We start from the raw sequence: 13,538 nt of genomic DNA, 5'->3' as shown, positions 1-13,538 counted from the left end.
GAGAGGAAGAGACAGAGAGAGAGAGAGAGACAGAGAGAGAGAGAGACAGAGAGAGAGAGAGAGAGAGAGAGAGAGGAAGAGACAGAGAGAGACAGAGAGAGACAGAGAGAGAGAGAGACAGAGAGAGAGAGAGAGGAAGAGAGAGAGAGAGACAGAGAGAGACAGAGAGAGAGAGAGAGAGACAGAGAGAGAGAGAGAGAGAGAGAGAGACGGAGAGAGAGACAGAGAGAGAGAGAGAGAGAGAGAGAGAGAGAGAGAGAGAGAGAGAGAGAGAGAGAGAGAGAGAGAGAGAGAGAGAGAGAGAGGTGCAAGAGAGGGGCGAATGAGTCCATGTGTGGGTGTGTGAGGGAGTCGGGTTACACATGGGGTGTTTCTGTGTGGTGTTGACAGGGCAGTGTGTAAATAGGCTTCACTATGGAGACCCGTTGTCTAGTGGCCTTTTCTCTTGGTAACAGCCTTACAGCACACGGCATAGCAAGTGTTCCCTGCAGCTGCTTTCTCTCTCTCTCTTCTCTCCCTCCCTGTGATCCCTGGTCAAAAGTAGTGCACTAAATAGGGCACGCAAATAATAGTGCACATTTGGGAAGCGGACCGAGAGGCCGTGTGCCACTTTGTCAGACATGTAGCCTAGACAGTGGCCTGCTCTGTGCTGTCTGCCAGCCAGACCCTCACAATGGACTCCTTCTCGTGTTGTATTACTCTCACCGTCTCCCTCTGAACCTTGCACTGTAGCTGACTGGAGAGTAGAGGCCTGCATCACACTCACCTCGGCAACACACAATCCGGCAACACAAACACACTCCGGCTGGCAACACACACATTCTCAGACACACTCATGTGATGTTCAGAGAGAGGAGCTGGAGCAGAAGTGACTGGGCCACTTGATGTATACCTCTTGATAAACTGGGTGGTTGGTGCCCTGAATGCTGATTGGCCTACAGCCATGGTATATCAGACCGTATACCATGGGTATAACAAAACATGTATTTTTTACTGCTCTAATTACGCTGGTAACCAGTTAACAATAGCAATAAGGCCTCGGTGTTTGTGATATATGGCCAATATACACGGCTAAGGGCTGTGTCCAGGCACTCCACGTCGCGTCGTGCAGAATACCTGCTGCCGCCTGCTGTATAGCATCAGCCACTGCTGTACAGAATATTTAATGTTTTCTAGTAATCCTAAATGTATGGAGTAAGAGGATTTCGATATAGCATGCATGTCTTCTATAGGAGTTTGTTTGTTTCTATACTAGATACTATATTGTTTTCTGGTTTTATTATTGTGTGCAGCCCAGTCACTGGGAGTGTAAAGCATGTGTAACTCTGGGGCCCAGCAGTGGTCGAAATGTAGCTACATTAAAACTGCGTAGTTCAACACAGACACACTACTCACCGACACAGTCGCAGGTTGGGAACTCAGCCTGGAGGTCCTTGGCGGGCATGTCTAGCAGGCTTTTAGTGGGCGTGTCCAGGTAGCGTAGCGGCGACTCCAGGAAGCCTTTTAGGGAGGGGTTGAGGGGGAAGCCGTCCTTAGTGGGGGTGTCGTCCTCGCCCCCCTCAGAGAATGATCCAGTGGTGGAGAGGACAGCCACGTTCCCATTCGTCTCGATCTTCATGCGTTTGGGCAGCGGGGACATGGAGGGGGAGAGAGGCACGGTGAAGGGGTCTTCAAGGACGCGGTGCTGCTGCTGCTCCAGATGGACCTCTTGGCGCAGCGAGAGAGGCAACTGGGCCCCCTCGGGCTGCTCCTCCATGGGGCTCTCAGTGCAGGGCTGTGTGGCGGAGGGGTAGGATGCTTCACTCACACCCCTTGTCACATTCTCCTTGTCCACCTCCATGTCCTGGTCTGCTGGTGGGGCTGTGGTAGAAGCTAAGGGAGTAGGGCTGCAGGACTGGGTGGCGGTGCTGGACGGTGACGCGGTCCTGGCTTGTCCTGAGGTAATGTTGGGCTGAGACTCTATCACCACGGGCTGGGCTGAGGCTGAGGGGGACTGGTCCTGAGGCTGGATCTGAGGAGGGCAGGGCACTGGGGCCGAGGATGAACTGTCCCCGAACTCTGCCTCGAACTGGAGGATCAGCTCCTCAAACTTGGGGTCCAGGGAGCTGAGGCCTGGTATGGACTGAGAGGTGGTGGAGGTCTGTGTGGCGCCGGCCTCCCCTGAGCTAGCCGGGGCGTCCGGGGCTGCAGGGAGAGGCAGAGGGGTTGAGACGGCTGGACTGTTTACAGAGAAGGCAGGAGCAGTGACAGAGCGTGCAATAGAAGAGTTTAAAATGGATACCTGAGATTGGGCCGGGGTTGGGAGGCCTGCGGCAGCCTGAGTGGGGTTACTGAGGAGGGGGAAGGTAGGGAAAGGGAGAGAACCTGAATGGGCGCTGGCCAGAGGCAGGGCTCCGATTATGGTGAGTGGAGACGGTTTTTGTATGGAGATCTGGCTGTGAGGCAGGAAGGTTGGCAGGGAGGCCTTCTGCTTGGTTTTCTTGATGACTATGGTCTTGGGTTTTGGACCTGGATAGTGCAGCATCCCTGGCTGCTTGAGGAGCGGCGATGTCCCCACCGTGCTCTTCCTCCTCTTGGGCTCCTTGGGCTCCTGCTTGATGGCCACAGGGATGAGGTGGCCCTCGGGGCCCATCTGTTGGGGCCACCACTTGCGGAGGTTCTGGCAGGCCTGGGTAGGCCGTGGAGGGCAGAGGCCTGGGGGGCCGGGGGGGTTAGAGAAGAGGTTCCTCTTGTGGTGAAGGTGCTGCTGCAGGGCTGTCTGGGTGGAGTAGTGGATGGCTGTGCTGCCCGCGGAGAGAGGTGGACCAGGGTACCCAGGCTGCTGCTGGCCGTTCATCAGGCCGTAGCGACCGCCCATGTAGGCACAGGCAGAGCTCTGGTACTCCCCAGAGTTTAGCTCCTGCTTGACCTGAGGCATCCCTGGTTCCTGCTTGATGTGGTGGTGTGGGACGGGCAGCTTGAAGGGGTCATTTATGTACTTTCCGCTGGAGTCCCCCAGTAGCTGTTTGAGCTCGGACATGGGGTCGCCAACGCTGTGGCCACCGGATAGAGGGGCGAAGTGAGACTGCTGGGAGTCTGAGTTCATCATCATCCACCGGTTCCTCTGCTCTTGGATTCCCCCAGGGGCCTGCTGCTGCTGCCACTGCTTAGGGTGGGGGCTGCCTGCCTTGGTCTGCTCGGGGAAAAGCAAAGTGGAGGACGGGAGAGGGGAGGCGTGGGCCGGATGACCCTGGGACTGGGGTCTGTGCTGCTGCTCCCACGACCCGGAGCTCTGCTGGGGGTACAGTCCAGGGGGGACAGATTGTGACCGCGAGGAGGACAAAGAGGACATGGGGCCGGGGGAGGAGGGGAGCAAGTGGTTGCCGTGCTGGGGGTGTAGAGGGGGTTGTTGGTGGCTGGTGGAGGAGGCCTGGGCAGGAGGGACCACAGTCTGGGGGGCAGTGGCAGACAGTTGGGTCAGGGCCTCGATAGCTATGGCCGTCTGCAGACTGACGTTCTTCTCCTTGGCAATGGAGAGGACCTGAGGGGAGCAGGGGACAGAGCCTGGGCGTTGGCCCTGTTGGTATGGGTGAAGGGGTGGACAGGAGGGCGGGTTACCTCCATTGACATGGGGGTGAGGATGGTGGTGGGGGTGAGGGGGCTGCTGTGAGTGTGGTGGCTGTTGATGAGGCGGCGTGTCGGCGGCCATCTTGGAACAGGGTGTGTTGTTGTCCTGCTCCTCCCCTGCCCCTGCCTGTTTGAGCCTCTTTTCCAGCCACTCCAAGTAGTCTGGGCAGTCGGGCCCATCACAGTCACAGTTTGGGGGCTTGTGGCCGTGCCTCGCTTGGCTCAGGGCAGTCTTCAGGGCAGTCTTCAGGGTGGTCTGCAGGGTGTTCAAGTCCTCTGGTGGGCTAGCCTGGTCCCCTCCCTCTGGGGCTTGGAGCCTGGCTTGAGCCGCGGCCCCTTTAGCAGTGCCCATCTCCTGGTTGAACTTCTCATACAGCTGGGCGGTGTAGGACTGGGCCTCGGGGATGGGGGCCAGGGAGCCCACATTAACGCTGGCTGAGAAGGCTACCAGATTGCGTGCGTCCTCCATGTCTGCCTCGTGGACGGGCTTCCCAGGAGTCCTACCACTACTGCTCCAGCCACTGCAGGGCAGCTGCTTCTGGGGTTGAGGGGCTTTGCCCTGCCCAGGTACCCAACCCTGTCCCGGGGAAACACTACCTGACCGATGGGGCTCCCTCTGGGTGTCCAGGCCGGCTCCACCCTCTTCATTGGTGTCACTGGGTTGCCGGATCACCCCATTGGTTGGTTCCAGGCTCAACGAACAGCCTTCTTCGAGGCGGTCATGTGACCCAGTTTCCATCTGGCCTCCTCTTCTGGGGCCATCCACTGAACCAGTGTCCGAAACAGTCTGCGAGAGAGAGAGGGAGGGCACAGAGGAAAGAGGTTAGAGACCAGAAAAAAATGTATAGGAACTGTGCACCAAGTTGGAATAAGCAATAGCAATCAATATATACATTAACAACAAGTTTTATTCAGTTGATCTTAGCTTAAAATCATACTCAAACAAAGCATTCACAGAGAAGGGCAAATCAAGATATCATAATGATTATGACAGGGCACTGGCTAGAATCCATTCCTCATTTCAGATGTCTTGGTTTGGGTTCCACACACACGCACACACACACCACACCACACACACACACACGCACACGCACACGCACACACACACACACACATACACACACACATACACACACACACCACACACACACACACACGCACACACACACACACACACGCACACACACACACACACACACACACACACACCACACACACACACACATACACACCACACCACACCACACACACACACACGCGCACGCCAGTTGGGGAAATGAATTAAGTGTTGCTTCAACAGTGTTTCCACAATGATCAGAGTGTTCAAGTCACAGACCATGTGACAACATTGCGCAGTAATGCTCACGCTACTTACTACACACAGCAGTCAGCCCATGTAAAGATTTACCATCCCTCCCAAAGGCACAAAGGACCACACAAATGATAATTTAAAAAGTAATCAAATATACAAAATTCATGGCAATTACCGCCACATATCTGTTTCACTCAAGGAAGAACGAGGAGAATGCTGTGAACTACGGGCAGCATTACTGCATCTCTACCATAAACTTTCAACTCCTGGTATACACATACCAGTGTATATATTAGCTCTATACGTTGTCAATGACTGTCTATTAGCCAAGCGGGGTTCCTGGTTCCTGATCCTGTGGTCCTGAACCTCTCCCTCCCTTAGGCCTTTATGACTGGTGCATTCAACACCTGTCATATCACCATGAGGTAGGACTAGACACGCTCAATAAATGCATGATGGGTCAACAAACGCAATAAGAATGTGTCAAGGATCTAGAGAGCAAAGATGTAGCAAAGAGTGGTGTGGTGATTAAGCAATAACGCCCGAAGGGGTGTGGTATATGGACAATATACCACGACCAAGGGCTGTTCTTAAGCACGACGCAACGCAGAGTGCCTGGACACAGCCCTTAGCCATGGTATATTGGCCATATATCACAAACCCCCGAGGGGCCTTATTGCTATTATAAACTGGTTACCAATGTAATTAGAGCAGTAAAAATACATGTTTTTACTGTTGTTTTTATATTTCCTTACTTATCTATTGTTCACCTAATACCTTTTTTTTTTTTACTTAAAAATTGCACTATTGGTTAAGGGCCTGTAAGTAAGCATTTCACTAATAGGTCTACTACACCTGTTGTATTCGGCGCACGTGACAAACAAACTTTGATTTGATTGGATACCGGTGGTGTACGGTCTGATATACCACGGGTGTCAGACAATTAGCATTCGAAGCTCCGACCGCCCTGTTCATAATACCAAATCATGTGCATTGATGGTCCACGGTGACATTCCTGATGCCATTTCGTAAGATGATAGTAGAGCCTTGTATGACTCTCACTTCCATTAGAGTCCATTAGAGATAGAGCACGATGATCTCATCTGATTGTTGACGCTGCTCATCCCAATACATTAGCTGTGATGACATCACTGTTTACTGGAGCTGCAGAATGAAGGCTGCAAGGTGATAAGACTATAGGGGAGGATCTGGTCTCCTGGCTCCTGGTTTTGGAGGGGGAAACTAAAAGTGACATTTCGACCGTGTAACCAAAGCACTGCTGTTGTCAAAACACACTATGTTGCTTCAAACAGCCTTCTCAACATGACACTGACTTCAAAACAGGTTGGAAATGCAACCGATCTGTGCTTGAATCGTGTATCTGCAGTGACACCCCTTAAATGGACATCATGCAAGTATTGGAAGGACTGGGTCTGCTGTTTTGCAATATGACACTGTCTGTCAGTGGTGTGTATAAAACAGGGAGAACCCAGGTCTGAAGACGATTCATTATGATCTACTGTGTTTGAGGAGGCATAGCAAACAAAGATAATCCAAGTACAAACACAGAGTACAGGTAATGAATATGCACCACAATATGCACCACAGTTCAAAAGTTTGGGGTCACTTAGCAATTTCCTTGTTTTTGAGATAAAATCCCCCCCCCCCCCCCCAAAAAAAATGTGTCCATTAAAATAACATCAAATTGATCAGAAATACAGTGTTAATTATTCTTTAATCAGAACAACAGTTTTCAGCTATGCTAACATAATTGCAAAAGGGTTTTCAAATGATCAATTAGCTTTTTAAAATGATCAACTTGGATTAGCTAACACAATGTGCCATTGGAACACAGGAGTGATGGTTGCTGATAATGGGCCTCTGTACGCCTATGTAGATATTCCATTAAAAATCAGCAGTTTCCAGCTACAATAGTCATTTACAACACTAACAATGTCTACACTGTATTTCTGATCAATTTGAGGTTATTTTAATGGACAAAACCAAGGACATTTCTAAGTGACCTCAAACTTTTGAAATGTAGTGTATGTTTAACCACTTCTACACTGAGACACAAATCCATGACACACTGAGTATCCAAATAACCAAATAACACATTTCATATTTTTGACTTTGCCTCGGAACATCTTCAAGTCCTATTCTACAATAGCCTAAACTAAATAAGGAAGTCTTCACCATGGCACTGTGGACATGTCAGAACAGGGAGTGCAGTGGCATTGAGGCTATAGCAGGTGAAAGGCAAGCCCTGCTCTTTGCCCCAGACAGACACACGTTGATAACGCTTGATGTCCTGTGAGCTCAGACAGACTGAGCTCTATGAGGATTACACACAGTCATAATCATATCCGTACACTATGTTGTACACACGGTACATACTGTATACTACACCGCCATGCGCACACACCGTTTACTGCACACACTGATCCACATAAAGGTAGACTACACCATGTCAAAAGGCTGCCTGTACCTAGAATAGGAACTAGGCTGGTTTGTTGTTTTGAGTTATGATCCAACAGGTCTGTGTGTAACGCAGACTACATCACATCTATATTCACAGTGAGAACACAGCTCTGGTTTGTAGCTCCTACAGTTGGTTGACAGCTGAAGTGGACCAGACACCCTGCTTCCCGTGATTTAAATATATTGAAATTAGCCTTTTGAAGTGTCTAATTATTGGACGGGCCGCTTGCTCGGGCCCTTTGAATTCACCTTCTGTGCCGGGTGTCTGGTGGGGGTCCCTGGGGGGGGGGGGGGGGGGGGGGGGGGGTGAACAGCCGGCCGGCGATACGTGAGAGGCCCCACGTTGCCCCATCACAGACTGATCATCAGACTGAGCTTAGTGGATGGGGGGGGGGGTGAGACAGAGTGAGTAAGAGAATTGCAATATATTGAAACAGCGTGGTCACAGAACTGTACAACCCAACAACCCCAGAACCAGTCACATTGTTGTTGTTCATCTCCGTTTCTCACAGTCGATGAACTGAGACACTTCCTCTCACACGTACAGCACCAATTGAATCGCCGGTTCCACACGCCCGGCTTCAACCCAAAACACTTTAACAACACAATCATAACGACAGTTCTCATACCCAGCCAACTGGGACTTCACAGATGTATTTAGCCAAATGAGACTGTCACAAATACCTTCTCTCTCTTCATGCACACTGCGTTATACACACCGCGGCACGCTTACACCTGCGGGCACCTACCACGGTGCTTCTGACAGAGCAGACCACGTGCTCGGACAACTACTGGCGCTGTGTGAGAGCCTACTCTTTCCTGCCAGGACACACACACACACACACACACACACACACACACACACACACACACACACACACACAAACGGCACGCACCGCACAAGGCTTCCAATCCAAAACATCAACACGCCCAACCAGAAGAGACTGCCTAACCTGTTAGACACCCTAAACTCTGAGACTAGTCCCTTTAAACGACACACAGGCAGTACGTTGCCGGCTAAACAGTCAAGCTGGTCTATCCTACAACTGGACCACTACGCGTTTGTCCCCACCTCACGTCCCCACCTCCACCAGACCAGAACAGATGCCTCCAAGGTTGACAGCACAAAGTCAAAAAGGAAGGAGGGTGGGGAGACAAAGGGGGTGGGGGGCATAAAGCCTGGGAGTAGACATAAATCCAAACAGTTAGACACACGACACCCTCCCTCTCTCCTTCCTTCTACCCCCCCTGGCTTTCCTGCCGTGTCTGTCGTCGAGAAAACATGAGAACCATGAGAATAAAACCCAGAAAAGAGTAGAGAGCCCCACACAGCTTCAGTACTTACATGGGTCTAGACGTCCTGCCAGTGGAAGTGGAGAGACACAGCAGGGAGAGGAGGGGAGCATGCAATAGTGGTGCTATGAGGGGAGCCACTAGCAATGTGGTGGAGGCTTTTTTGTTGTTGTTGCGGCACACAAGCACCGACACGCACGTACACACACACGCACACACCTCCCCCCATGGAACTCACGGCCGCTCTCTGTCTCTTCTTACAGCCGTCACTTTCTGTTTTCTCCTTTTTCCTTTCTCATTACCTCTCTCTGCTCCTCCCTTCCCTTTTCAATATCCTTTTTCTTTCTCTTACACTCACAGTCTGGTTCTACTTGCAGCCCCCACCTTCCCCTCTCTCTCTCTCTCTCTCTCTCTCTCTCGCTCACTCTCCCTCCCCCTCTCTCTTCTGTGTGTGCAGAGCGAGAGGCCATTATCTGAGGCACAGTGGGCACGTACGAGGGAATGGAGTGTGCAGTGAGCAGAGAGAGAAAGAGAGAGCTCGGGGATGGACGCTAGCGGCAGCCCTAGAAACAGCAACACATTGCAGGAGAGCGAGAGCTGTTACCAGGCAAAGCTCTCTCTCTCTCTCTCTCTCTCTCCACCAGCACAATCCCTTAGTGAATAGGAACACCTTGAATACATAACAATGTGTTTCGGATAACATGATGTTATGTGTTTTAGTCTATCTAGTCAGGTCTAGTCATTTGGGTAATCTAAGAGCGGAGCGGTTTCTGAGCATGTGGACGCGATGGAAACCACTAGGCGAATGCCAATCTCAGCGGCACTTGCTGGAACATCAACAAGAAAATTAGATCAAAAAGCAACAACATTAAAATGTCCACATATATGTGGTTTGAACTCGACCGATTCAGACTCAGACTTTCTCCTGCGAGACAAGCTGTACGTCCATCTTTCTGTTTCTGTCATAGTCCGTTGGTCGTTACAAAGCCGCTGACGATCTCTCTGTTCGTCTCTCTGTCGTCTACCACAACAACAACAAAAAAAACGTTAATAGTAGCTACTTCTTTACAGGTCTGTTACCTGCCCCGGCCGCTGATGTGTCGCTCAATGCGAGGTGATGCCCGGGGGAAGAAGAGAAGCCTAGGACTTGTAAAAGCGAGACGAAGCATAGCGAGTCTCCCACATACCAGAGGACAGCGATGGCTTGAGAGGACTCTCAAAGGGTGCCAATACGTTTCACACTCAATCGTTTCTAAAGCCTATAATCTCCTGATTAATACATACGCGAAAGAGGGAGCAAATGGATTGAATGTGATTGAGAGATGGGGACAAAGACTACAGGACTGGAGGCTGGGGAACTGCACAAGCAGCAGTCGATGGCCGTTTGGTAACATACAGATACACAGGGATAAAGGAAACCAGAGGGACAGTAGAGACGAGAGGAACATCGAGGGGAGACTAAGGAGAGATGTTGAGCTACAGCAATGCAACAGTCACACACACACATAACAACCTAGTAAGTTGTCTTATTCGTGTGACTTCGGCTCGATCGAGAGAGGAGACCATGGATAAGAGGAGGACGAGGGAGCAGAGGAGCAGCGATCGAGCGGCTTGTCGCCTGACAGAGACCGTCCGCAGTGGCATGGTGCTACTAGAGACATCGACAAACGGCAACATCATTTGCACCGACGTCTACGAGGACAGAAGTGATTCCGCTCTCTCTCCTTCTCCATGGCGTGCCTGCTTTCCCTCTCCTCCCATCCGGCCGGTCGGTCACTCTGTCCCGCCAATGTTCTCCCAACGTTATCCCCTCACCATTGCTTCAGCTTTAGCACCACCATTGCTAGCTCACTCCACATGCTACCCCTCTGACCGCCCTTCTCTCTGCTCCTTCTCTTCTCTCTGTCCCCTCTCTCTATCTGGAATCAGATTTATCAAAGAAGAAGGGGGAAAAAAACATGGCCGACGTCACGTCTCTCCTCCATGCAGTTGAGATCCTTGTCAGCTCCTGCACAGTATCGTTTTATTATTATGAATGAGCATGTGGACTCTGCGCATTGGCTGGATTTATTTGAGTAATCTCTCTTTCACTCTCTCTTTTTTCCGCTCACACTTTCTCTCTCGTGTTTTCTGTCCATTCCTTTCCAACGCTCCAGGTTCATGGCAGACAGTGTCACTCCAACCCTGTCGGAGGCTTTCGTTGTCTGGCCCTGTGACTCACACAGTCCTCCACCAGCGCTGCCTGGCATTCACACACACCGCACGCGTGCGCACACGCAACCCAAAGACAAACACGGCACAACCCAAGCTGGTGCCTAGTAGTAAAGGGAAGTGTGTTGTGTCACATGTCCAGGAAGCACCAATGAGAGCGTGAGTGAGAGAGAGAGAGAGAGAGAGAGAGCTAGTGAAAGCATGTAGTTATGACATAACTGTTACATCATCAGAACCCGCCCGGCTGCCCCGCCTCACACAGGCCGGACTTAAGTCTCATATGACACCGTGTGTAGACCCCCCCCCTTACCCCAATACACACACACACACTCGCATTCATTCACCCTCCTGACTAGCGCTCGCTCTCTCCCGCTGTGCAGTGACACAGCATTTCTCGCTCTTAGAGCAAACTTAACCGTCTCCGTTCGGTGTAACACACTCATCTGCTCAACGCCAACAAGAGAGTGCATGTACAACAAAGAAAGAAGCAAACTGTGTAAACCCCCCCCCCCCCCCCCCTCCCCCGTGTTTTAAGAACCTGAATACGATATGAATTCCCAATATGAATTTGATTAGCCCCAACCGATATCTAAAAGGCTGTTCTGGCCATGTCATATAGACAGTTCAAACAGCGTAGGATAATCCAAATGCTTTTAAGCAACTAGCGGGCCAATCACAGGAGGTTGGGAAGGGCGGGCTGGTGGTAACGGCTGGAGCAGAAACAGTGGAATGGTATCAAATACATCAAACACACGGTTTACAGGTGTTTGATGCCATTCCATTTACTCCGTTCCAGCCATTAATGTGAGCCGTCCTCCCCTCAGCAGCCTCCACTGGCCAATATATAGATGCTTTCTGCAGTGGACTCATAAAGGGACAGTTTACCGGACACAGATTAAGCCTAGTCCTGGACACTAAAATAATTTAATGTAAAATCTCCCATTGAGTTTGTTTCTAGTCCTGGACACTAAAATAATTTGATGTAAAATCTCCCATTGAGTTTGTTTCTAGTCCTGGACACTAAAATAATTTAATGTAAAATCTCCCATTGAGATTGTATCTAGTCCAGGACTAGGCTTAATCTGTCCCCGGTAAACTGGCGCTTTATGTATAGGACAAGATAAACTAACATCCACTCTTGTCAAAGTTAAATGTGAAAAATGATTTTAACTTAAATCGACCCACGATGATATAAATCTATACACATATTAGCCCTATATTGTAACCATATGTTCCAAAAGACTCATCAAAACCAAAGGAGACTATTTTACTCCCAAATGGCAGAAACTATTGTTCTGTGATCTCTTCAGCAATACACCAGAGAGAGGGGTTCTTATGTCTCAACCACCTGCAGACACAACTGTCACGTGTACTTTGAAGTCCTTCAGGCAAACCCCTGACTACCTTGTGTTCCCTAGACCCAAACCGCCAGACAGTCACAACAACTGAAGTCCTTCAGGCAAACCCCTGACTACCTTGTGTTCCCTAGACCCAAACCGCCAGACAGTCACAACAACTGAAGTCCTTCAGGCAAAACCCTGACTACCTTGTGTTCCCTAGACCCAAACCGCCAGACAGTCACAACAACTGAAGTCCTTTAGGCAAACCCCTGACTACCTTGTGTTCCCTAGACCCAAACCGCCAGACAGTCACAACAACTGAAGTCCTTCAGGCAAACCCCTGACTACCTTGTGTTCCCTAGACCCAAACCGCCAGACAGTCACAACAACTGAAGTCCTTCAGGCAAACCCCTGACTACCTTGTGTTCCCTAGAACCAAACCGCCAGACAGTCACAACAACTGAAGTACTGCCAAACCCCTGACTACCTTGTGTTCCCTAGACCCAAACCGCCAGACAGTCACAACAACTGAAGTCCTTCAGGCAAACCCCTGACTACCTTGTGTTCCCTAGACCCAAACCGCCAGACAGTCACAACAACTGAAGTCCTTCAGGCAAACCCCTGACTACCTTGTGTTCCCTAGACCCAAACCGCCAGACAGTCACAACAACTGAAGTCCTTCAGGCAAACCCCTGACTACCTTGTGTTCCCTAGACCCAAACCGCCAGACAGTCACAACAACTGAAGTACTGCCAAACCCCTGACAGACATATTTTGTTTCCAACTGTAAAGAACACAACTAGCACATAGACAACTCTCAAGCATTACAGAAATGAGCAAAAGTGAGTGCTCTGCTCTCAAAACACTGCAGGGTAGCCACTCTGCAAAAACTGGTCGAATAAACATTGTTTCCACGTCATTTCAACCAAAAAGTATAATGTGAGGATGTTGAATCAACGTGGGAAAATAATTGGATATGGAAAAAGTCATCAGCGTAAGGGAATTTAGTATTTTTTTCACCCAACTTTAGCTAAATCCAATGACATGGTGAAATGTTTTGTCGATTTTACGTTGAATTCACGTTAGTTGACAACTCAACCAAATGTAAATCAAAACTAGTCGTTGAACTGACGTCTGTGGTCAGTGGGTAGTTCCATAGCAACAAGTGGTCAGCTGATGTATAATAACAAGACAGTGCTGGTTTAATGAGGGGGCCTAAAGAAGGAGAATGTGATGATTTTAAAAAACAAAAGGGCAATTCAACACTTACGGTAGGAGTACTCTATTTGAGCATG

The 13,538-nt window shown here is 50.1% G+C and overlaps 1 protein-coding gene across 5 annotated transcripts in view; it reads right to left on the bottom strand.

The window, feature by feature from the left end:
* Positions 1-13,538, bottom strand: part of LOC110525859 (methylcytosine dioxygenase tet3) — a 61,046-nt gene that overhangs the window by 18,243 nt on the left and 29,265 nt on the right. For 3 of the 5 annotated variants that reach the window (XM_036980012.1, XM_036980013.1, XM_036980014.1), the window contains one exon: positions 1,396-4,393. In XM_036980012.1, the coding sequence (XP_036835907.1) occupies positions 1,396-4,393 (2,998 nt within the window). Of the gene's footprint in view, positions 1-1,395; positions 4,394-8,744; positions 9,301-13,538 lie in introns of those variants that run through there. The other 2 variants (XM_036980015.1, XM_036980016.1) reach the window with 2 other exon arrangements.

This window comes from Oncorhynchus mykiss, chromosome 6 (genome assembly GCF_013265735.2).
Source record: "Oncorhynchus mykiss isolate Arlee chromosome 6, USDA_OmykA_1.1, whole genome shotgun sequence".
NCBI classification, from domain to species: Eukaryota; Metazoa; Chordata; class Actinopteri; order Salmoniformes; family Salmonidae; genus Oncorhynchus; species Oncorhynchus mykiss.
Note: the sequence above shows the minus strand (reverse complement) of the source record. Positions and strands in the feature narration are given on the sequence as shown.